The 23522-nt window shown below is 42.1% G+C and overlaps 1 protein-coding gene across 1 annotated transcript; it reads left to right on the top strand.

Moving 5' to 3' along the window:
- Positions 1-1313: 1313 nt before the first annotated feature.
- LOC130090829 (complement C1s subcomponent-like) lies at positions 1314-23224 on the top strand. The gene is made up of 6 exons (XM_056258439.1): positions 1314-1339; positions 1503-1704; positions 1843-2017; positions 22050-22175; positions 22266-22349; positions 22451-23224. The coding sequence occupies exons 1-6, from the start codon at positions 1314-1316 to the stop codon at positions 23197-23199; spliced, it is 1362 nt and encodes a 453-aa protein (XP_056114414.1). The 3' UTR covers positions 23200-23224.
- Positions 23225-23522: the final 298 nt, after the last annotated feature.

Below are 23522 nucleotides of genomic sequence, written 5' to 3'. Positions count from 1 at the left end.
CTCTCGACATTTGACAGGATAATAACGCCATAGTAATGTTGTTAGCGAGTCGCGCTATCAACAGCTGATCGGAACGTGCGCACTGTTGACGTTGACAGCAGCGCGGATTGATAGAAATGGATAGAAAATAATGCCGATTAAAACTGAGGTATGAATTTTGACCGGCGTGTTTTTTGTGTGGTAAATGAATCAAGCTTTGAAACGCAAATCATTTTTTCACGTAAAAACGCATAGTTTTGTGACCCCGGAAAATAACCAGGAGTACTTCATTGAAAAACTTCCAGCGGCCAGAACTCTGACCAGGGAGGTGACAACAGAGTGGGTCAGTGTGTATGCACTATAGTGCTGGTAAGGATTGCATACAACTTCATGTCTGAAATGGGCGAACTAACCCTATATATTCACAGCTAGAAAAAATAGATAATGTGCTTGTTAATGTTTACTAATGAACTTATATAAAGTTACATAGTGATTAGGAGATCATTATTTAATGTTAATTGAAATGCTTACACATTTCATTAAACTCAATCCATATGATCAAGCATTTGTTTTAAAAAAAAAATCTACAAATGATTTCAACAGATGCTGGAATTTTTTTTCTTTCTTTTTTTTTCTGTGTTGTTTGTTGTAGATGTTTATATGTTCATGTTCTTAATATGTTATACACGTGTGTTTGTATTATGTACGCATCTATGGTGGAAACAAATTTCCTCTCAAGGACAAATTAATCATCATCATCAACCTCCCAATGACCATTTACAAAAGAAAATTAATGTGAGGATACAAATTTAAAGGAATAGTTCACTTAAAAATGAATGTAGAGAAAAAATACAATGGAAGTCAATGGGGTCCATCAACTGTTTGGTTACTGACATTCTTTAAAATATCATCTTTTGTGTTCAGCAGAAGAAAGAAATTCATACAGGTTTGAAACAACTAACTTGAGGGTGAGTAAATGATTTTTAATTTTTAAGTGAACAATTCTTTAAAACAAACCACAAATTAGGCCCACACCATAGTAGTGGTGCATAAAAACATGTCATCAGACTTTAAACCTTCTCCATTTTGTAAACAGGCTAAAAAGCAGCGTGAATCATGGGAAAGGTTTGCATCTCTCTCTGTCTTCTGTTTTTTTTGCTGTCATTGTTTTTGTAGCACTGCCAAATCAAACAAAGGTTTCTTTTATCATGACTGTTAGACCCGTGCTCTTTCACTAGAGAGGGATTGCAATTGTAGCCACATAAAAACTACGAATATAAAAAAAACTGCTTTATAATTTTAGTGAAGGTGCTATTGACATCTGCATGTCTGTCATGGTTGAAAAAGTTCTAATAATTGGGTAAGTTCTTTAATTTCATGTGTCATCTAAATCTATGTTCATCCACATTATTATTTTAATCATCAATGGAGAGTAATGTTTTAAACCATCTCAGAACAAGTTTATAGAATTATTTAAAGATTAACCTTGAATCTCTGTCTATATCCCTGTCCTACCGATCTAGCCTGCTGTGGGCATGTGTGAATGTGTGTCAATGTGAGCCTGCCATGTTTGGGAAGGTGTCTTCTCCACAGTACCCTCAGCCGTATCCAGCAAATATCTTGGAACAGTGGGACCTGGAGGTGCAGCAGGGATACCAGATCCAGCTAACATTCAATCACCTGGACATTGAGCCCTCTCCAAACTGTTGCCATGATTCTCTCAAAGTAACTCTTCACTTCAAAATAATGTAAAATCTAATCACAGTAAAGATTTGTTTTAACTTTAGGCTCATTTCACAACAATCATTTGAACAGCAGTAAGATACAGTTTGATGCCATTTTACGTGATTATTTTGCATCCAGGTTGTGTCTGATAAGAAGGTTCTGTGGAAGTTTTGTGGCCAGAATTCCACAGACAGGTTTCACCCTGGTAACAAGCCCATCATGGTGTCTGCTAACCGTCTCCAGCTCTTTTTTCTAACTGATGATTCAAACCCCAAATCACACATGGGATTTAATGCATCATACCAGGCTGTTGGTGAGTTATAATAAAGCAACATCAGTGCTGTAGTTACGAATGTTACTTTTTACACAAAATATAATTGTACTTTGTTTATTTTTGTTCTTCCAAAATGAAAATCCACATGCGAAAATGAACCCAAGTAGAACTAACAGTTGCTTGTTTCCTAACACATGGTAGTGGCGTTTCATTTCTGAATTAATCAGTGTTATCAAAAAACAATAAAATGTGCTAAACAATCAGCATATCAACAAGAATAAAGGGCTGTTTACAACTTACTGTTACGGTTGCTTGTGCTGAGATACACACAACGAGGGAGAACTTTGGAAGGAAGACTTTAATCATCAAACACATTGGAATAAGGAAAAACGCAGGAGACACTCTGGAGAACAAACACAACCAAACATCAACGAGAACCGACGAAGACTGAGGGAGAACACAGGGAATAAATACAGTTGGCAAACAAAGAGAACTAATTAGATGATTAACGACACAATGCTGAAACAATTGAACTAATGATGACGGTGACCATGGAAACCGGAGCCGGGATGGCTCAAATGCAAACAGAAAGAAGTCCAAAAACGCCCGGAAGGCAAGTCCTCACGTATCAACATCCAACAAGTGGAGCTGGTGGTTCAGTAGACCGGCAGTTCAGGGGGCCCTGAGCGTAACCGGCAGCTCAGGGGGCCGGGTGAGGCCGGCAGCTAAGGGGGCCAGGGTGAGGCCGGCAGCTAAAGGGACCAGTGCGAGGCCGGCACCTAAGGTGACCAGGGAGAGGCCGGCAGCTCAGGGGACCAGGGAGAGGCAGGCAGCTCAGGGGACCAGGGAGAGGCAGGCAGCTCAGGGGACCAGGGCGAGGCCGGCAGCTCAGGGGACCAGGGAGAGGCAGGCAGCTAAGGGGACTTGGGTGAAGCCGGCAGCTCAGGGGACCAGGGAGAGGCAGGCAGCTAAGGGGACTAGGGTGAAGCCGGCAGCTCAGGGGACCAGGGAGAGGCAGGCAGCTAAGGGAACTAGGGTGAAGCCGGCACGTACAGCTCGTACATATGCCAAAATGAGGGTGTGGTGTAGTGTTGTTTTTGGCGGCCTGTTTTAATTTTAGTTTTAGTTTAGTCTTTGTGTCAAGCTGTCATTTTAGTTTTTATTAGTTTTAGTCACGTTCATACTCTTTTTAGTCTAGTCTAGTTTTAGTCGACGAAAACTGATGACATTTTAGTCTAGTTTTAGTCGACGAAAGACATAGTCTATAGTTTTAGTCCATGAAAATTGTATTTTAGTCTCTTTTTAGTAATGCAATTCTATTTAACCCACGCGGATGCGGTCCGGCAATGCGCTCCAGGAGCGGTGCGTGACGTGCATAACAGCAGAGCAGAGATCTACACAGTACCTCAACAATACGACATAATGGATGTAGGCTAAAAATATTGATTTGAAATAAAAAATAGAGAATAAATGTTGTGATTGTGGTACAGCCGTAGATCAGTTGCACACTGCAAACGCAGCACATGTGAAAGCACAATAGAGCGTGCTGCTCCTGCATACACACCGCAACACGCACCGCATACGCACTACACACGGAGTATGTGTGAAACAGCCGTAACTCACGCAGCTGCATCTTCTAAATAATGCTGCGAGTGGGGCTTGAGGATGTGAAGTCGCCTGCGTCTGCGCAGTGCGATCTGACACAGGCGACAAAAATGCTGCATAATAATAATAATGCAAGTAAACGAGACGAAATAACGTTAAATAACATTTTGTCTCGTCTCGTTTTGATCAACGAAAATGAAGAGACATTTTAGCATAGTTTTTATTTTGTAAACCACATTTAGTCTCGTTTTTATTCGTCAACAATATTGCATTATACATTTAATTATAGTCATCGTCACATGACCAGCATTTATGTTGCGTCACACGATAAAGGTTCGTTGACAACGATATTTAGTCATAATTTTCGTTGACGAAAGGCAACACTAGTGTGGTGTCTTTGCTTGTTGAGACTTTTGTCGTACAAAATAGGGTACGATAGGGTAAGACAGGAAGCTGGAAGCAGGAAGTACCAGGTACCCGGAGGCATACCCATTACGAGAGGTCACAGCTAAGCAAATGTACTCCTACAATTTTTCTCGCAGGTTGGCATACCTCAGGAAGTGCTCACAGATCATGGCCCAAACTTCATGAGCCACACCCTACAAAAGTATATCAATTGCTGGGCATAAAGAGAGTATGAACCACCCCTTACCATCCTCAGACGGATGGTCTGGTTGAACGTTTCAACCAGACCTTGAAAACTATGCTGAGGAACGGACAAGGACTAGGACAAGTGGCTTCCATTCCTCCTGTTTGCATATTGGGAGGTGCCTCAGGCATCTACAGGGTTCTCGCCATTTGAACTCCTGTATGCTCACCATGTCAAAGGGCCTCTGGATGTACTGAGGGAGAGTTGGGAGGACACTGATAAGCCAGAAAAGAAAAACATTCTCTCCTATGTGCTAAAGATGAGAGAGTATCTACAGAAGACAACAGCCCTTGCACGAGAAAATCTCCTCCAGTCTCAAAAACGAACAGCCAGATCCCATACATTTGAGCCAGATGAGAAGGTCTTGTTGTTGGTACCAACGAGTGAGGATAAACTGCTGGCTAAGTGGAAGGGTCCCGACCAAATAAAGCGGAAAGTGGGTCCTGTGACATATGAGATAGAGATCCCATCCAGGACCCATCCCTTGGAAATCTTCCATGTCAACATGTTGAAGAAGTGGTATGCTCGTTCCACACAACCAGAACCTACATCTGAGTAAGTAACGGGAACAGCAACAGCTTTGTTCGTAAGATCTGTGGAGGGAGAGGAGGAAAATGGAGGAACAATACCTGCCTGGTGATCAGGGTAACACTGCCGTGCAAAGGTAAAAGACTGTAACTTCGTTTTTGGTCGAAAATGAGTTATTGATATTTTTGGCACATTCAAGACCTCCTTTATCATGTGGATAAGTATCTTGAGTCAATTCCGTTGTTTTTTTTTTCGAGAAAATAATGGTTTGTCTTAACCGTAACTTCCAAAAGCCAATGAGAAACCAAGGCAGAACACCGTAACACCAGTTACGGCTCTTTGGCTTAGTTTTGGAACGCTCATATTAAGTTACGGCACTCTGCCTATGTTTAGCCGCGCGTCAATATGAAGTTACTGTGCTGGCGTTCTATCAAATAATGCTACCTATCAGATTATTCGGTGTTCTGCCTTTGTTTTACTCTCCATTAAAATTGAAATTACGATGTAGCCTGTGTACTTTGTACAGCTACCATCCGTCCCTGTAACTTCTTATGTCCTCAGAGCTTTGTCCTGCACTAATGCGGTCAGAACATTTAGTATGCTCTTAACCCGCTCCATCGACAAACGTGCGATATCGATCGCGACGGATATATGCGTTGACAGAAAAATGTTACACATGCCGAAGAAGGTCAATACAACAAAGAACTAAAGCCCCGCCTCACCCAGTTCGGGTACCGGTCCCGGACCTAGTTGAAACCATCATGCATCTAGCTGGCAGAGTGCCAAAACTTCGCCGGCGCCTTCAGCTCCGCCCTGAACACGGTCTAGCCGACGCTATATCACAGAGTGATAATAATATTGGCGCATACAGCATAATGAAGCAAGAAGTGCTGGTGCATACAACATCAGAACAGCTGTTAAAAGCATGCATACAAAACACAGCGTCCGGAATAAATCCGCGGGACGAGCGAAGTGCACGCACTATAATAGGGCAGACAGCTGAAACCAACGCATACTGAAAAGACGCAGAACACAGAAGGTTGTGCTATAAATGCATTAGTCGTCTAAGTAGTCCAGAACGCGCTCCCTACTGAGTCCTAAGGGGTAAAGCACTGCATTGGCTACTTTTCGTGAACGGATCGTGACACCTTCGAACACGAATCTCGGTAAAAAAAATGCCTGTGAAAGTAGGCTATGCGTCTTTCAGATCCACCGCCTCCGGGTCGAATGTGCGGGAGGATCTGTTTTATCGTGATCATTACGTTACATTATAACGCGTGTTTAGCAAGTCTTATGCCACTCGGTAGGCTACCACTTGAAGATACTCTTTAGTCTTTACCGATATGGAGGTATTTTGTCATGTCTAATGTATTAATAGAGCCACCAGAATGGAACCAAAGCACAATAACTAGAAGGCTAGGTAATTGTAAATCGTACAAAATAAATGCCATGATCACTAGATTTTATACAGGTGTTACTAATGATTTTGTTAATGGTGATCAGCAACCAAATATTGATAATGTGGAAGTTACTGCCTTTTGCCTTGGCATGACTTCATACTTTTTGCTGACAATACAAAGACAGAGTACAGTAACTTTAAAATAGTGGTCAAAAGTCAAGTTTGAGCTCAAAATTTTGTTATGTAGATAATTTTCATAACTTAAACATCTAATTGCCCGATTTTCAGTGTCCTACCTATAATTAATTTGGCGGGACAACTAAAAATCTTTAAAGTCATTTTTCTCAGTTCCACACTCTAGCGAGTTAAGGTCTTTTGCCTTTGTAGGGCAGAACAGTCAGGTGAGCCTCGAACACCTTGAAGATGGTCAAAGGCAGGAACTTCTGCAAAGCATCCCAGCCCAACTCTTTATGGAGACAGAACAAGTGTTATCCACCATCACATCACTCTCAAAGATCCCAAACCCATTCGTCAGCCTGTTTCCGGTGTCCCAGAAAGAATTCTGCCAGTTATGAAGGAAGAATTGGAGACCATGCAGAGCCTTGGTGTGATTGAACCTTCAACCAGTGAATGGAGCAATTCCATTGTCCTAGTGCCTAAGAAGGATGGCAGTCTAAGAATATGTCTGGATTTGAACTAAATCCCATGCCAAGAGTGGATGAGGTAGTGGAGAGTTTTGGAAGAGCAAAGTATCTCACCACACTTTACCTCTGCAAGGGATATTGGCAGGTTCCACTAAGTTCGGAGCGTAAGGAGATTACTGCATTTAAAACACCCTTCAAATGCAACAAGATGTACCTTCTAGCAATAAGAGAAGTGAAGGCAATAGGGCCCTGCTTTCTGTCTCGTGATAGATGACGAGTGAGACACACAAACGATGGCAACTAGAGGACATGGAGATAGAGAAACTTGCAGAGCCCTAGACATGAAGTAAAAAAAAAAAGCCCAATATGAGGCCAGTTTTGGACAGCTAAAGAATGTATGGGTGTGATCAGCAGGAGAGAAGGAGCATCTGGTATAGGAGTCCTCTGTTTCTGGGAACAATTTATGAAGTCTAGCTTTGGTCAGATGAATTCTATGAAATTGGTCGTGGCCAGCATTTACCCGCTATATCTCTATAAACTTCGCAGCTTTAAAAAAAAACAATCATCATTCCTAATGCCGATACCTGACAGCCAATCCGAGTCAGAGTAGGGCAGAATTGTTTTCAAAGTATTTTACACCGCGAGTCTGACAACTGGACTCACTGCCGTCGGAACTGCAGAACTGCAGTCGGAAAGTAAGCCTGAGGCAAGTTAGCTTACAATGTTAACTGTCCTGTCAGATACAGACAGTGATTTTGACGAATTTTAGATCAAAAGTGATGGTTAAAAAAAATGTTTGGGTATTTTCTATATGTAGCTGCTGTTGTGTTTCTAAATCATTTCTGCATTTCCTCAATGTTATAAAACGAGCGGTATATACATTGTAATATCGCGAGCGGGCGCTGTTAGCCCAGAGCGAGCAGGAACGAGTAACGTTAGTGAGTTGTCGTCGAAAAAGATGGATAAAGCAAAAAGCTGTCGGGGGCTAAAAATAGAAAAAGATAGAGGGGAAAGGAGATGGCATGTCAATTGATGCGACAGCAGCTAAATAAATGCATGGTGAAAGCCAAGGCAACAGGTAGGATTTAAAGTGTGAAGTCCAGGCATGCTAATGCCATCGGGACTACCGGGAGATTCACGGTGGGCCGACGTGCTTTTTGGGCACGTTTAATTTTATAAATTAATATTATAACTATTACTATCTAGTAGTGTAATGTAGACAGACACTGTAATAAAAGAGGTTTTAATTTTCTTTGTTTAATTTGCACACTGAATATGGGTTGGAGCTCTTAATTTTGAACTCTCAAAGTGGACCAGATTGATGAATTTAACATTAAAAAGCACAACATTTTCTTACGGGGGAGCATGCCCCCGAACCCCCCTAGCGGGACAGAGGTACACTAACCACAGTTTTACCAAAAATCCTGTGAGGAACACTGATTGCTATGCCAATCCAGTTGACCTCTGGCGCATTACACCACAAGAAAATTGTAGCGTTTATACGCCCGTATAAATATAACTAATTATTATTCATAACAGATTATGATCAATAATTAATAATTTGATTATTTTCTGCATTTACTGTAGCAGAATCAATTGTATGATCATTTTATCAGTTCATCCAATGAACGGAAAGCATAAACAATTACTAATTCTAGGAAATATAATATCTTCCTGGCCAAGAAAGACTAATTCCCAGCTAACAGCTAAATGAAGAAATAAATCAAGGGTAAAAGCATATGTAGCTTAGATCGCAGTTCAAGACAATAAATTCGTAAGCACATAACACAAGTAATGCTTCTCTTTTCAAATACAAACACTACTTTATCGATTGTAAGCCTATGAAACTATATATATATTATAAAACTAATATCTAACACACACACACACACATACACACACACACACACACACACACACACACACACACACATTCATACGAGTTGCAGAAATAAAGAGAGTGAGGAAGAATGGGTTTTAGGAGTCAGATGGTGAGATCCCAAGTTTCTATATGCACTTAAAAAACATGACCTGAACGAACCATCAATCATCGATTTAACCCTTCTATCGTTTCTTAGGCAGGTTATTCAATTTTATATTAATGCACCAGGTCAGTTAAGAGTCTGAAGGCTACTTGCTTGTCTTCGGTTTGCTTTGGGGATTCTCCTTTTGTCGGTGTAAAGGGGTTCCCCGGGTCCGTTGCTTGGCTAGCGGTCTCCTCGTGCCTGCTAGATCTTGGGCAGCCAATCACGTGGTGTGTTGGCGGACGGATGAAAGTCTTTGAAGGATGGAAGCGCGTTGCAGTCGAAACGTTTAAACGAAACTTTGCAGCAAAACTTAACTTAGAACCGAGACTTTTAACGGAAAAGAAAACAAAGGAAAAGAAAGGAAAGTGAGACGAGTTAGATGGCTTGATGAAGCTGCTTAAAAAACCCTGATCTAGATTTGGGTCATTTGTCTCTGCGTCTACATGGCTACCATAACCATCGTCGGCTCCACCAGGCTTGTTGTTCTGCCGAGACCTTTTCCGAGGGAGAGAGCGATGGAGAGAGAGAGAGCAAGAGAGCACAAGAGAACCAGAGAACCAGAGCGATTCTGTGTTCAGGTCTAAGATTTTAAACTCAAAGTTTGTCCAACCTCCCGGATGGGTTCTGGCCAATTAGACACTGGCTTAAATTAGGAGGTGGCCCTTTTTTCTTCTTATCGTAAATCATGGGTTATCTGTGATCTCCTTGTTCTCCAGCACTAGCAGCCAACTGGATCCTATACATACGACAACAAGTCGTCAGCATAAAGAGAAATACGATGTTCTGTGCCTCCCCTGTGGATCCCGCGTATAGATGAAGATGATCTATACGATAGAAAGTGGCTCAATAGTTAAAGGCAAAGAGCAGAGGAGACAGAGGGCAACCGTGCCGTGTCCAACGGAAGAGGGGAAAGAATGATGAACTATCAGCATTAGTTTTAACACTTGCAGAGGGAGCAGAATATAAGAGGCGAATCCATGAGATAATTTGAGCCCAAAGTCAAATTTTTCTAATACAGTGAATAAATAGTTTATTTTCACACGGTCAAATGCTTTTTCAGCATCAAGAAAAATGATAATTTCAGAAGTCGTAGATAGAGATGGACTAAAAAGTATATTTAGCAATCGCCGGATATTAGATGACATCTGACGTCCCCTAATAAACCCGGTCTGATCCTCAGATATAATGTCAGGAAGACACGCATTGATGCGCTTTGCCAGCACTTTTGCTAGAATTTTTATCGCAGCATTCAATAAACTAATAGGTCTATAGCTACTACATAAAGTTGGGTCTTTATTTTATTTATAAAAGGGAGATAGATGCTTGATTTAATGAGGCTGTGAGAAAACCCTTCCGGCTAACTGCGCTGAAAATTTCTTATAAAAGTCTAAGGGGAAGCCATCAGGCCCTGGAGCCTTGTTACACTGCATGAGACCAATGCAAGTGGTGATTTCATCTAACCTGAGAGGTACATCTAATGTCTCCTTTGTTAATGTATTAATGGTGGGTATATTAAAATGATATAGGAAAGACTCCATTAAGGAAGCATCAGAAGGAGATTAAGAAGTATAAAGACTGGAGTAAAAGGAGGAAAACAGAATTAATTTTTTGAGGGTCAGTAACGAGCTTATTAGAATGGTTACCATAAATCTGTGTGATATAGCTGGATGTGAACTGGTGTTTAAGCTGGGAAGCAAGAAGACGGCCTGCTCTATCCCCATGTTCATAATAGGTGGTTCTAGTTCTTTTAAGCAAATATTCTGCTTTATTTGTTGAAAGTAAATCAAATTCAGTTTGTAACTTTAAATTATTCAACTTAAGATCGGGTTTGGGATCGCTGGAATACTAACTATCCACCTCTAAAATTGAACGGATAAACTCTTGTTGCCGAGATTTTCTAGTCTTGGCTAAGTGAGTACAAAAGGAAATGATTCTACCATGAATAAACTCTTTAAATGTCTCCCATAGAAGAGAAGCAGACACTGTTTCTGTTTTGTTAGTCTCAATGAAAAAGTCAATAGTTTTGGATAGAAATTCACAGAAGTCAGTTCTGGCCCTACATCTAATTTCCACTGAGGTCGGCTCGTGGCAAAAAAGAGATATCTAAGATATGCAGGGCATGATCAGAAATAACAATAGCAAAGTAATCTGAAGAAATAACCGAAGAAAGTGAGGCTTTGTCAAGGAAGAAATAATCAATCCAAGAGTAAACATGGTGCACACTAGAGAAAAAAGAAAATACCTTATCAGAGGAATGAAAAAAGCGCCAGGGATCTACACAGCCTGTTTGATTTTTCTGTGAAATTAGAGACCTGGACATAGCAGAAGGAGAAGATGATTTAGTCACAGATTTATCAAGATTATTATTATTATCGATAACACAATTAAGGTCCCAACCAAGAATAAGGTGATGGGTGTCAAGATTTGGGATTTCTGAGAAAAGCATAGACATAAAAGTAGGGTTGTCCCGATTTGGGGTATATACGTTTACTACTGGAGTTTGAAAAAGAACATCACTGATAATTACAACTACAACACCACTGACAATAAGCGTCCTTCAGAAAGTACTTGCTCTGCTAGAAACATGACTCTTTTATGTATAAGAATTGCAGTACCTCTGGATTTGCTATTACAACTAGAGTGAAATACTTGACCAACCCATTGTTTACGCAGTCTGATGTGATCACCTGTATGCAGATGTGTCTCCTGGAGAAACATAGTATCAGAGGACAGTGTTTTTAGATGAGAAAGAACTCTGGAACTTTTAATTTGGCCACCCAATCCATGTACATTCCATGTAATGGTTCTAATATTGTGTTCAACCACTCCCCCCTTAGAATGAACAGGAGGCTTATTCATAGAACTGTAAAGTTCATAATGATCTAAATTGGGAAAACAAAACAAAAAAACAATGCTTTTTTTTAAAGCTCAATCAGGTTAACATGTGTGAGAAACAAAATTAAAAACCAAGTAAGAGAAAATAATCCTCCATCAAACATAACCCCCGAACATAACCAGAACATAGAGAACAAAAACACAAACATGTTCAAAAATAGCAAAAGAAAATCCCTTCTGATACTCGTCCACTTAGACATGGCGATTTGCCAGAAAAACTTTATCACAAATGATTATGTAGTGGAGTTGACCAACAAACAAAGAATTTAACACTAATAAGACAATTCACTCCTGATAAAGAATAGACAGGTTGCAGTTCAGCAAATGTGCAAAACGAGTACACATGGCGAAGCTAGTGGATGTAAAACTGACAAGGAAGAGGTTAGTCTGGTGAATATTTAGAGACTATGACTGTCAAGCACTCAGCTTTTCACATTTTTTCTTCTTTTTTCCCTTCTCTGTGTCCCTTGAATGTAATTTCTTTTGACGATCTCGCCCATTTGAGCACGGCCTCCTTCTCTATGTAGCGATGAAATCTCACTATAATATGAGGGGGATTTTGACCTTGGCGGGGTTTGGGCCTTACTCTGATGGGCTCTATCAAGATCCGGTGGGGAGGGAAGAGCGTCGCAGGCAACCTCGGTGAATAAATCCGTCATTAACTGCCTGACGTCCTTTCCCTCAATACCCTCCGGAAGAGCAAACCACACGAATATTCTGCCGTTTGGACCGTGAAACGAGATCTTTCACTTTAGCTCTTAAAGTGACATTCTCCTTCGTTGCCAACACCAACTTCAACTGAAGAGTAGAGACCTCCTGTTCAAGAGGTGTTATCCTGTCGCTGTGGTCGGATAAACTAGTTTCCATATCAGTGATCGTAGTCGCTTGAGTCGCCAAGGTAGACCCAATAGAAGCAATGGATGAGTGAATGGACTCCAACGACGAATTCAGCAACATGGTGAGTTCACCAGTCATGTTTCTCCTTAGTTTGTCAAGTTCGCTCACCAGTGTGTCAGTCGTTAGCGGGTTTGAGGAGTCATCCGACATCTTGCCGCTTTCTTGCCCAGAATTAGGCACCTTGGTTTGAGGATTGATTTTACCACCAGCTCGTGTACCTTTACTCATCAGGAACAGATAACGTTAACCAAGACCAACAGTAGCACGAAAAGAGTGAAAAAGCCCCAAATGTAGTTTTAAGAGGAATAAATATGAAATTTAAGTCGGAGCACTAACACCATGCATCTCTCCACTACATGGCAAAACCGGAAGCCCACCCTAACTGATTTAACTAAAAAAGACAAGCCAAATAAAGTTAACTGGACTCAGGACTGTGAGAGGGCTTTACAGGGCCTAAAGGACTCCTTATGCACAGAGCCTGTTTTACAAAGTCCCGACTTTGAAAAGACTTACACTGTACATACCGATGCTTCTGGTATTGGGGCTGTACTGCTTCAGAAGGTCAAGGGCAGCTCCAACCAATTGCCTACATCAGCAGAAAGCTCCTTCCCCGTGAATCCAGGTATTTACAGTTGAGAAGGAGTGTCTGGCAATTAAATGGGCATTAATAATTTAAAGTATAATTACCAGAGCTTCTCTGTGATTTTAGTCCCGTCCGAATGTGCCAATGTCGGACAATGTCAGTAAAGATTACGGCGACTTTTACCTTCAGTAAGGTCCGGAAAAATTACCTCAGGTAATAGGCCTACTAATCCCGTGTGAATAGACCCGCTGTAAATATACATAACGTAAATATTTAGTCATTTCCTGTTTAAAAGTAGTTTCCGCGTTTTTCTGGAAACGCTTGAAAAAGCATTCAGTTGCATTCTAGACGCTGGGACAAGTCTGTAGCAAAACTAAAGTTTTTTCCACATGCAGATCAGAAAGAAGGAAAGCGCACTTGTTAGAGGCACGGAACATCTTTTAGCATTAGGTAAGTGCCTATTACCAACACAATCCAATCTGAAGTTAATTAATACATCGTTCGACCGGACATAACTGTTTTATATAATATAAATATAGGTTATAGGTGTGTTTGACATCGGCTGCGGCTGGATGTAACCGATCGGCGAGAGTTGCCGCGTGCAGGCGGGGAGGAGCTGCAAACGGAGACGTGAAGTCGGACACTTTCTGGTTCCCGTAGTGACCGCTCAGCTCACGTGGTGTTTGCATACTTTACCACAGCTGAAGTGAAATAAATGCAATATTTGCCAAATACACAAATATTTCAGACACATTTTCATTCAATACTTTAACTGCTTCATACAGCATCTGTTTGAACAAGAATAAAGTTCAAAATAAGCCTATATCAATGAAGTGGAGTCAACGTTTTTTAATCAGTTTTATTTTGATAAACATGACACAATATAACATCGTGACTACATGAAAAGACTGTTTACTGTTATTAAAAAACTGATTTGTGAGCTTTAATGGAACTAAAGGTGTGAGAATAAACACGAAACGCACGTGATCGTTGTCATGCAGTGAACCTGGCGAATTGTGGAACAGCTGTGACGTCATCAGAGCTTGTGCAGCTGCTTTTGAGAAGCTGCGCTGGCTGAGTTTTCCGGCTGATCTCCAATCGCTCTCTCGGTACTTTGATGGCATACGTCACAGTCATGTGGCGTCGGCGCTGCATCAAGTCGGACAAAATTTCTAATCGGCATGCACTGCTTCAAGTCAGCCGCCGATCGGTCTGCGCAGAGCTGCTGAAGTCAAACCATAGACAGTATAAGAAGTGGACAGAGCCATCTCATTGGAACTCAGTTGAGACAGTTGAAGCCCATTTTTAGCGATTTTTGAGCACTTCCGTTCCTGACGCGCAGACTCAAACCGACTCAAACTAAGCTTGATGACGTGAGCAACCTGTCTGACAGACGTTAATCTTCTAGTAGCTGTGCGTGAAAATTGCCAACGTTAATCTTGCAGAGATGGGGAACTTGAGCAAAGAGTTCTTTGGCGTGAGTGAGCAGGATTAAGTATTCTGTTGCTTTTATGGACTCATTATCTATGGGCTTCTCCCTTGACGGGACGTCCCCCCGATTGCCTGCGAGCTTCTCCTCCTGTCTGTACGGTAATTTCTGTACAGCGCGACAGAGAGTCGAGTGGTTATGACGCAATCGTTAGCCTATTTTTACAAAATCTGTTTCTACGGGGCCATAATGTAACATAGAAGGTAATGGAGCCCTTTATACATTGTCGTGTTTCTTTAGAAATAAATAATGGACAAATGGAGTCTTTAAACGCCTCAGATGTAAAGTTATTCGCTGTCAAAGTGACGCCAAAATGAATGGGAGTCAATGGAAATGCTAACGCAAGTGAAGTTCTGCTACAACATGGCGGCACCCGGCCGGCTTCAACTTCCGGTCGATGGATTACCCCCTTGAGTCAAACACACCTATTATGTTTGCGCACGTGATATCAGCAATGTAATACTCACATGACGACAGGAGGGTGACGGCGATGTGCAAATCGAGATCTATTTCGACCTCACTCAGACCGTCACCACGGTCTTACCTTGAATTACGCCATTCTTCCGCCTATCCTCGAGACCTAATATCAACAATGTCAGGTGACTGACCTTAGGGGTTGGCTATATAACATCCAGGTGAACCAACCACTTCCTCTTGCCTTTCTCGCCTCATCTGAGACCGTCGCGGTAGAGCGAATTTTTGATTACAGGAAAAACTAGTTCCAATCCGTCACATTTTCGTGCAGGTGCTTCACGTCCCTGAGGATTGAGGTGGTTTTCTCCTCATTTAAATTTATCGGCGCGTCGTTGGAACGCACGTCAGTGAGTGTTTCTTTATTTGTTTCAGTTTGTTTACAGATATTTATTATTGGTTCTTGGGTCAGCTGTTCGCAGCAGGAGAGAGTTTTTCCATCTTGTTTACGGCGTGTGCGCACGTAGAGTGATGGAGATATTATTTTCTAATAGATTATATGATTTTCAAGGAGTTCTGTTCGCAGACTTATTTTGAAAGATGAGTATGAAGTGATTCGTCACAATCTATATATTAAGGATATCTGGTTAACTGTGTTTAACTAATACCTGCAGTTTAGGAAGTGTTTGATTTGATTAATGATTGGTGATTCGTCACAACCTATGTTAATGGCATTGTCACTTGTGTTTTTCAACTAAATGCCGGTAGTTTATTTTAAAATCTTGCAGTTCAACTCCAAGAGTTAATTAAAATACTGTGATTCGTTACAGTTAATCTGTCTATTTATTTAGTTTTCTTATCATAGACCTTTAGTATATGAGTGACTTGACCTCTGGCTTGTTGTTATGAGTCACTCAAGATGTCGGTTTTGCCATACTGGCATACAGTCAAGTGATGGGCACCGTTAATGTCCCTCCTGTTTGGGTATACAACATCTGTTAGATTATATCGAAAACCCATGTGCAGCTGCAATAGAGCTAACTTTGCAGGAAAGAGTGCAGAGAGCCAAACATTTAACTGGTGGCAAAGAAATGATTCCCAGTAGTTCCTCTCACAAACGCAAGAGGCCTGATGAGTCGATCAGGTCTCCAAGTTCTGACATGCCTCAAGATAAACGGGAGAGGGCCACGGTAGTGCAAGAGCCCAAGGATGATACTCAGTTACAAATATTGGCAGCATTAGGCTGCGTTCACATATCGCGCCTAAAAACGCGTAGAAAACGCTGGGCGCGCTGCATTCTTTTTTTTCAAAACGCTAGGGCGGTTGCGCTCCGGTTGGTTCTTGTCACGTGACCTACTGTGCGCTTATGGTGCGCTTGCGGCATTCTGAAAAGTTGAGATGTTTTTATCTCGATGCGGCGCGGACGCGCCTGGAAAAAACGAGCGCGTCGCACCGCGACCGCGTCGCTTCCATTATGAGCGCGCAAACCGCGCGCCTCCATTTGAAATAATGAACTTGAGCGCGCAAAAGACGCGATATGTGAACGGGCCCTTACGTGACTTATAAGCACGCAGCCATCTCCAGTCCCCATTGCACCCTCTCCTGGAGATGAGTTAACATCACATCAGGAAAAGAGGGATGATTCTATGGATGCCGTGTCACTGCATGCAAATAATTCCCTTTATGGTAGTGAGGAGGATATTGACGAAAATGAGGAAGATGAATCCAGGTCCGAAGGTTCAGAAGGAAGCCTGTATTCTGACATTCTTTCACGCATTTTAAGTGCAGCAAGGATCCTGGGCCTTGATGCTCAGGAAGAAGCTTCATCTCCAACCCCCACACAAGGTGTATGGACGAGTATTTCCCCTGCACAGCCCACTGTGTCCATTCCTGTGTCTGAGGATTATTCCCAGATGCTGAGGAAAGCCTGGAATAATCCAAAGGCTGCACCCCAGTTTAATGCAGGTTGCAGGTGGTTTGTTAAATTGGATTATCCCCCTGAGAGTGGTATGGGGAACATGCCATCAGTGGAGCGAGAGATCGCAGCCTTAACCACTTTGGGACCTGATAAGGTTACAGATAACCCTCGTTGTCCTGGTAAAGAGTGCCAAAAGACCGATCGGTTCCAAGCGTATAATGCAGCTACCCGAGCAGCTCGATCAGGAAATGCTTTAGCAATAGTTCTGGCTGCTTTGAGGAAGGTTGTTAATAAAGAAGAGCATGATATGATGAGTTTAATTGACACAGCACTCCATCACACACTCACAGCTTACTAGGGATATTGGAGCATCCATGTCTTCAGCTATCTTAGCCAGAAGACAAATCTGGTTGGCGCAGACATCTTTGCCTGACGCTATTAGGAAGGACCTGACTAATATGCCAGTGGTTCCAGGTCGGATATTTCACACTGATTCACAGTCTCTGCTGGACACTGCTGATCAAGCAAGACGCAGAAGGGAATCAGTTCAGCAGACATTTGGTGGACTTACCAAATATGGCCATAGAGCAGCCCATTCCTTTCAGCCCCCAAACTTTCCTCGTTCAGAAACTTGGGGGTATGACAGAAGGCGAACCAGGGGTTACCAATTCCATGATCGAGGCACCAGACCATTTTAAGAGGCTCCCCAAACTGACCAGTCTCATACTCCAGTCAGGGGAGGGTCATTTAAGAGACGTACTACCAGGGGTTTCAAACCCCGGGGAGGCCAGGCATAGCGGTCTTGGAGTCGCCGGAGAATGCTCCCAACTATGCCTGAACAGTTGGGAGAAGGTAACATCAGATCCTTGGGTTCTAGATACCATCAAGACAGGATACAGGATACAGTTCCGGCGGCGCCCTCCTTCTTTTTGAGGGGTTCAAATGACCATAGTCAGAAACCCAGTCCAGGCACAAATTTTGGCCAACGAAATCACAGTCTTAGTACAGAAAAAAGCAATTGTACAGATAAGTACCAGCAAACAGCTCACTGGGTTCTATTCGAAGTATTTCCTAGTACCAAAGAAAGACGGGGGACTTCGACCCATTCTGGACTTACGACAGCTGAACCGATTCATAAAAGTATTGCCCTTCAAAATGCTGACTACAGTTCAAATTCTGGAATCCATAGAACCGGGAGAATGGTTCACTTCCATAGACTTAAAGGATGCATATTTCCACATACCCATCTGTCAGGGTCATTGCCCGTTTCTTCGCTTTGCTTTTCAAGATCGGGTCTACCAGTTCAGGGTCCTTCCATTTGGCCTGTCTCTGTCTCCAAGGGTCTTCACCAGAGTGGTTTCTGCAGCCCTTCGTCCTCTTCAATGTGCAGGTTTGAAAATTCTATCATACCTGGACGACTGGCTAATTTGTGCTCCTTCTCGCAGCCAAGTACTGAAGGACACAGAAATGGTCCTTCAACATGTACAGTCACTAGGTTTCAATGTGAACTGGGAAAAGAGCAATCTAAGTCCCAGACAACAGACAGTGTTTGTGGGAATTTCGCTGGATTCCCAACTGATGACTGCATCTTTGTCACCCCAGAGGGTGTAACAGTTGGTCAGTCTAGCTCAGTCATTTCGTCTGACCAAGAGAATGAAGTTAATTCAATTTCAGCGATTATTGGGCATGATTGCAGTGGCAGTGACTGTGGTCCCACTCGGCCTTCTCAGAGCCCGTCCACTACAATGTTGGTTGAACAACTTCCACTTGCATCCCAAATTACAAAGGCATATGAAGATTACACGAAGATGTATCCAAATGTTACGTCTTTGGAATACGAAGACGTTACCATCACAAGGGGTTCCTCTAGGCAACATCCCAGCAAGGTGATCTGTGATAACGACAGATGCTTCTCTAACGGGTGGGGAGCAGTTTGGGAAGGCAGGTCCATCAGGGGACTCTGGGAATCCCCTTGGACCTCGGAGCACATCAATGTGCCGGAACTCAAGGCGGTCCATCTCTCCTTGAGGGCTTTTCTTCCGTTGTTGCAGAACAAACATGTTTTGGTGAGAACAGACAACATGTCTGCAGTATACCACATCAATCACCAAGGCGGCACCAGATCAGCGCGATGTCTCCAGGTGACAAAGGAACTACTCTCTTGGGCATTTCTGAAGCTCTCATCACTCAAAGCAGTATACATACCGGGAGTAGCAAACAGAGCAGCAGACCTGCTGTCTCAAACTGGACCTCTCCCGGGAGAGTGGCGTCTCCATCCCGAAGTGGTAAGAATCATATGGAGTCAGTTCGGAATGGCGAGGGTCGATCTGTTTGCGACTACAGAGACAACTCATTGCGATCTATGGTATTCCCTGAACAACCAGGGAGGTCCCTTGGGGATAGATGCACTATCTCAAGAATGGCCGGAGGAATTGTTGTACGCTTTTCCTCCCCTACCTCTGATTCACCTGGTGCTCAACAGGGTAGCGTTGGGTCATCCCAAGGTTTTACTTGTGGCCCCCAGGTGGCCAAAAAAGCATTGGTTTCCGAACCTTGTACTTTTGGTCCAAGGTCAACCTTGGCAGTTACCAAAGAGAGCCGATCTTCTCTCCCAAGCGGAGGGCCAAATCTGGCACCCAAAACCAGAGATACTACAACTGTGGGTATGGCCCTTGCTCAGCCCCTCTCTAAAGACTTAGACGAAGCTGTATTGAGGACAATAAATAGTTCTAAGGCACCATCTACGTGGAGTAACTATTCTAGCAAGTGGCGGATATTCTCAACGTGGTGTCAAGACCAACAACTAGATCCAGCCAAGTGTGACACCAGTTTGGTTCTTCGTTTTCTTCAATCGTTGATGGATTCGGGGAAGTCAGTTAATACCATAAAGGTCTACATTGCAGCCATCTCCCACTTTCATGTGTCAGTGGATGGTGCAAATATTGGCAAACACCCTTTGGTGTCTCAATTTCTTAAGGGTGCACACCGTTTACATTCAAGGAGAAGTATGAGAGCACCTGCTTGGGACCTTTCTATTGTCTTACACTCACTGACCAAAGCACCTTTTGAACCTCTGGAGCAAGCCGATCTCAAGTTCTTGACATGGAAGACAGTCTTCCTACTGGCGATATGTTCAGCCAAAGAGAGTTGGTGAATTACACTCTTTATCAGTCAGTGAAGAATCCTTGAGATGGAAGGCGGAAAAAACGGGGGTTTTTCTTTGGCCAAACCCGTCTTTTCTACCCAAGGTCCTTAAACCTAGTACAATAAATCAATTGATTGAGCTTGATGCTTTCCGTCCAGATCCCCTTTGTTCGGGTGCTGGGTTAGATAATTCTTCTCTATGTCCTATTAGAGCATTGCACACATACATTGAGCATACTCATCAATTACGGCAGTCACACATGCAACTATTCATATGCTTTGACAAGAGGTGTGGAGGTAAACCTGTGTCTAAGCAACGATTGTCTCATTGGGTAGTGAATACAATATCACAAGCTTATGTCAACCAAAATCTACCTATCCCTGGTCATCTGGTGGCTCACTCTACCAGGAGTATGGCTACTTCCTGGGCGGCACTCAAGGGGGTAGCGCTCTCAGACATCTTGGAGCAGCCCATACACGTTCACTAGATTTTATAGGATTAATGTGGCAAATCCGAATTCTTTGGGGTCTGCTGTATTATCTGTGACTAAATGAATCCCTCGTGACCCTGGTGGTATAAGTCATCCAAGGTAAGACCGTGGTGACGGTCTGAGTGAGGTCAAAATAGATCGTAAGTTATGACCATAACTATGGATCTATGAGACCGAACGATGACCGTCACCATCCCTGGGCGTTCCAGGCAAGAGGAAGTGGTTGGTTCACCTGGATGTTATATAGCCAACCCCTAAGGTCAGTCACCTGACATTGTTGATATTAGGTCTCGAGGATAGGCGGAAGAATGGCGTCATTCAAGGTAAGACCGTGGTGACGGTCATCGTTCGGTATCATAGATCCATATTTATGGTCATAACTTACGTTACCCCTCCCACTTCTGCTAGTTTTACTGAGATATCTTATCCCATGCGAATTGGCCATTAATTACATACGTCCTGTGGTAAAATTACATTAAGTTAATCCCGTCCGAAAAGGGTTTAATTAGGACACCTCAAGTTTCTGAGGAAGGGGGTAGAAATGTCACAGGTTAACCTGGACTTAAAAACATACACTAATTTCACTGGTACTGTAGACTACATTGCCGGCAGAATAAACATCTGTGTAACGTACACATCAGGAAGGTGTTATGGAGTTTTTGTTTAGTTTAGTTTAAATTTTGTTACTGCTGTGTTTTCAACTCTTTCTAGTTTTTCTTAAAGTTTGTCATTATTTTCCTTAAAGAACAGAATGCCAGAACACACAATAATTCATATGATAATTAACTTTATTTTCCCACAAATTTTCCACAAACCTTATTGCAGTTAAACTTCCCGGTACACTCCGTCCGTACAACCAGAGAATGTGTACAACCGGGTACAACCCACAACCAAACCCATAATCCAGGTTAAACACATCACTTCCTTTGGAAGCTACATTTTGGTGTACACAACAAATTATTCAAACAGATTTAACTGGAAAATAATTATAAAGAACAATAGGTAACACTTGTATAATAAGGTCTCATTAGTTAGCATTTATTTATGTATTAACAACATTAACAATTAGCAATAACTACATTTGTTACAGATGTTATTATTCTTTATCTTAGTTTAAAAAAACAAGAACTGTTCATTTTAGTTAATGTTAACGTCTGTATTTATGTTGTTCCTAAAGCGCCCTCTACTTTTTCATTCAGCGCCATCTACATTTTCATTCAGCGTGTCTCTTTCACTCGTTCCTCCATGCTTCTTATCCATATGAGGTTGTCTTATTACTGTATATCAGCACATAGGCAGTTTATTATGTTTGGAGACACATCCAAAAAAATTGCATTAAGCTGAAAATTGTTAGTGTCATAAAAAAAACCTCTTCTTGTTTTCCTCCTTAGCCGTGGATTGTGGCAATCCAGAGCTTCCTGAATTAGTGGAGCTATCAGAAAAAGATCCTCCAACAACTTATCTGAAACAAATCAGATTCAAGTGCAAATCTCAGTATTATCAACTGGATAAAACTGGTGAGATGTGTATGGTTTTTGTGAGCATCATTGTCATAATTCTTGATAAAAGTATAGTTCCACATCTTTGTCTGTCTTCCCTTTTCTCAGGTAATTTTACCTGTAATGCTGATGGTAATTGGGTGTCTGAGAGTGGTCAAAAATTAACAGAAGATTTGCCTAAATGTGAACCAGGTACTCAGTCATCCTGAATATGATTATAACGCCAAATATGCCTTGTTAGGTTTATTTTTTTAATTGTTCATATATTTCATATTTCTCTCTCTTTCTTTTAGTGTGTGGAATGAATTCAGAGGTCTCTTTTGGTGGCAGAGTCTTTGGTGGGAAACCTGCCGCACTGGGGCAGATTCCCTGGCAGATCTTACATAGGTCAACTCCCAGAGGTGGTGCGTCTCTGATCAGTGATTACTGGGCTCTAACAGCTGCTCATATGGTAGATGGATATGAAGACAACACTATGAGTTGGTTAGGAGGACTAATTGATAGTCAGGACAAAAACGCAGTCATTATGGAGACAGAGAAGATCATAATTCACCCAAATTATCAGAAAGTTGGTAAAAATGTAAAACCAAACAAATTTGATAATGACATTGCACTCATCAAAATGTCTGCCAGGGTGACACTCGGTCCAAACATCAGGCCAGTGTGTCTGCCAAACAAAACAGATGAACTTGTGGCGGAGGGCACAATCTCAGGTTTTGGTAGAATGGAAGAAAAAATGAGTCGATATCTGCTTCATGGAGTTGTTGAGATATATTCACTTGATAAATGTGATTCAAGAGGTTTACCTGTCACTCATAACATGTTTTGTGCTGGAGGAGATAATATAGACAGTTGTCAAGGTGACGGTGGAGGTCCTTTGTTTTCCCCTGTTCTGGGCTATGGGTCTCCAGACAAGCCTTATCGTCTCGCAGGCATTGTATCATGGGGTCCTCCTGGATGTGGAAATAAAAGCTTCAAGGGCTACTATACTAAAGTACAAAACTACTTGGATTGGATCCAAGAAACCATGGAAAAAAACTAACATCAGCGTACTAAAATTATATTCACCAACACCAGTTGATATTATAATGCATATCTTAAAAGTTTCTGTCTATCTAATCCGCTATATATAAATGATTCAAGTTTTATATGCCCCAATAAAATAATTTTCACATAAAAAGCCATTCAGTCTCTTTTGTACAATGGCATTTCCATGCCTCGTACGTTTGCCTTTCTAGATTTGCCTTCCTCTTCAGCCAAATCAAATAAACCTGATTTTTATATGACTTTTAAACTCATTGCCCACCTGCGATGCCGAAACAGCAAATATATATGATTTGTGATTTATTTCCTCAAAACTGCTTA

This window comes from Rhinichthys klamathensis, unplaced genomic scaffold, assembly GCF_029890125.1.
Source record: "Rhinichthys klamathensis goyatoka isolate OS25496 unplaced genomic scaffold, OSU_Roscu_1.1 h1tg000152l_1, whole genome shotgun sequence".
NCBI lineage: Eukaryota > Metazoa > Chordata > Actinopteri > Cypriniformes > Leuciscidae > Rhinichthys > Rhinichthys klamathensis.
This window is presented reverse-complemented; position numbering and strand designations above follow the sequence as displayed.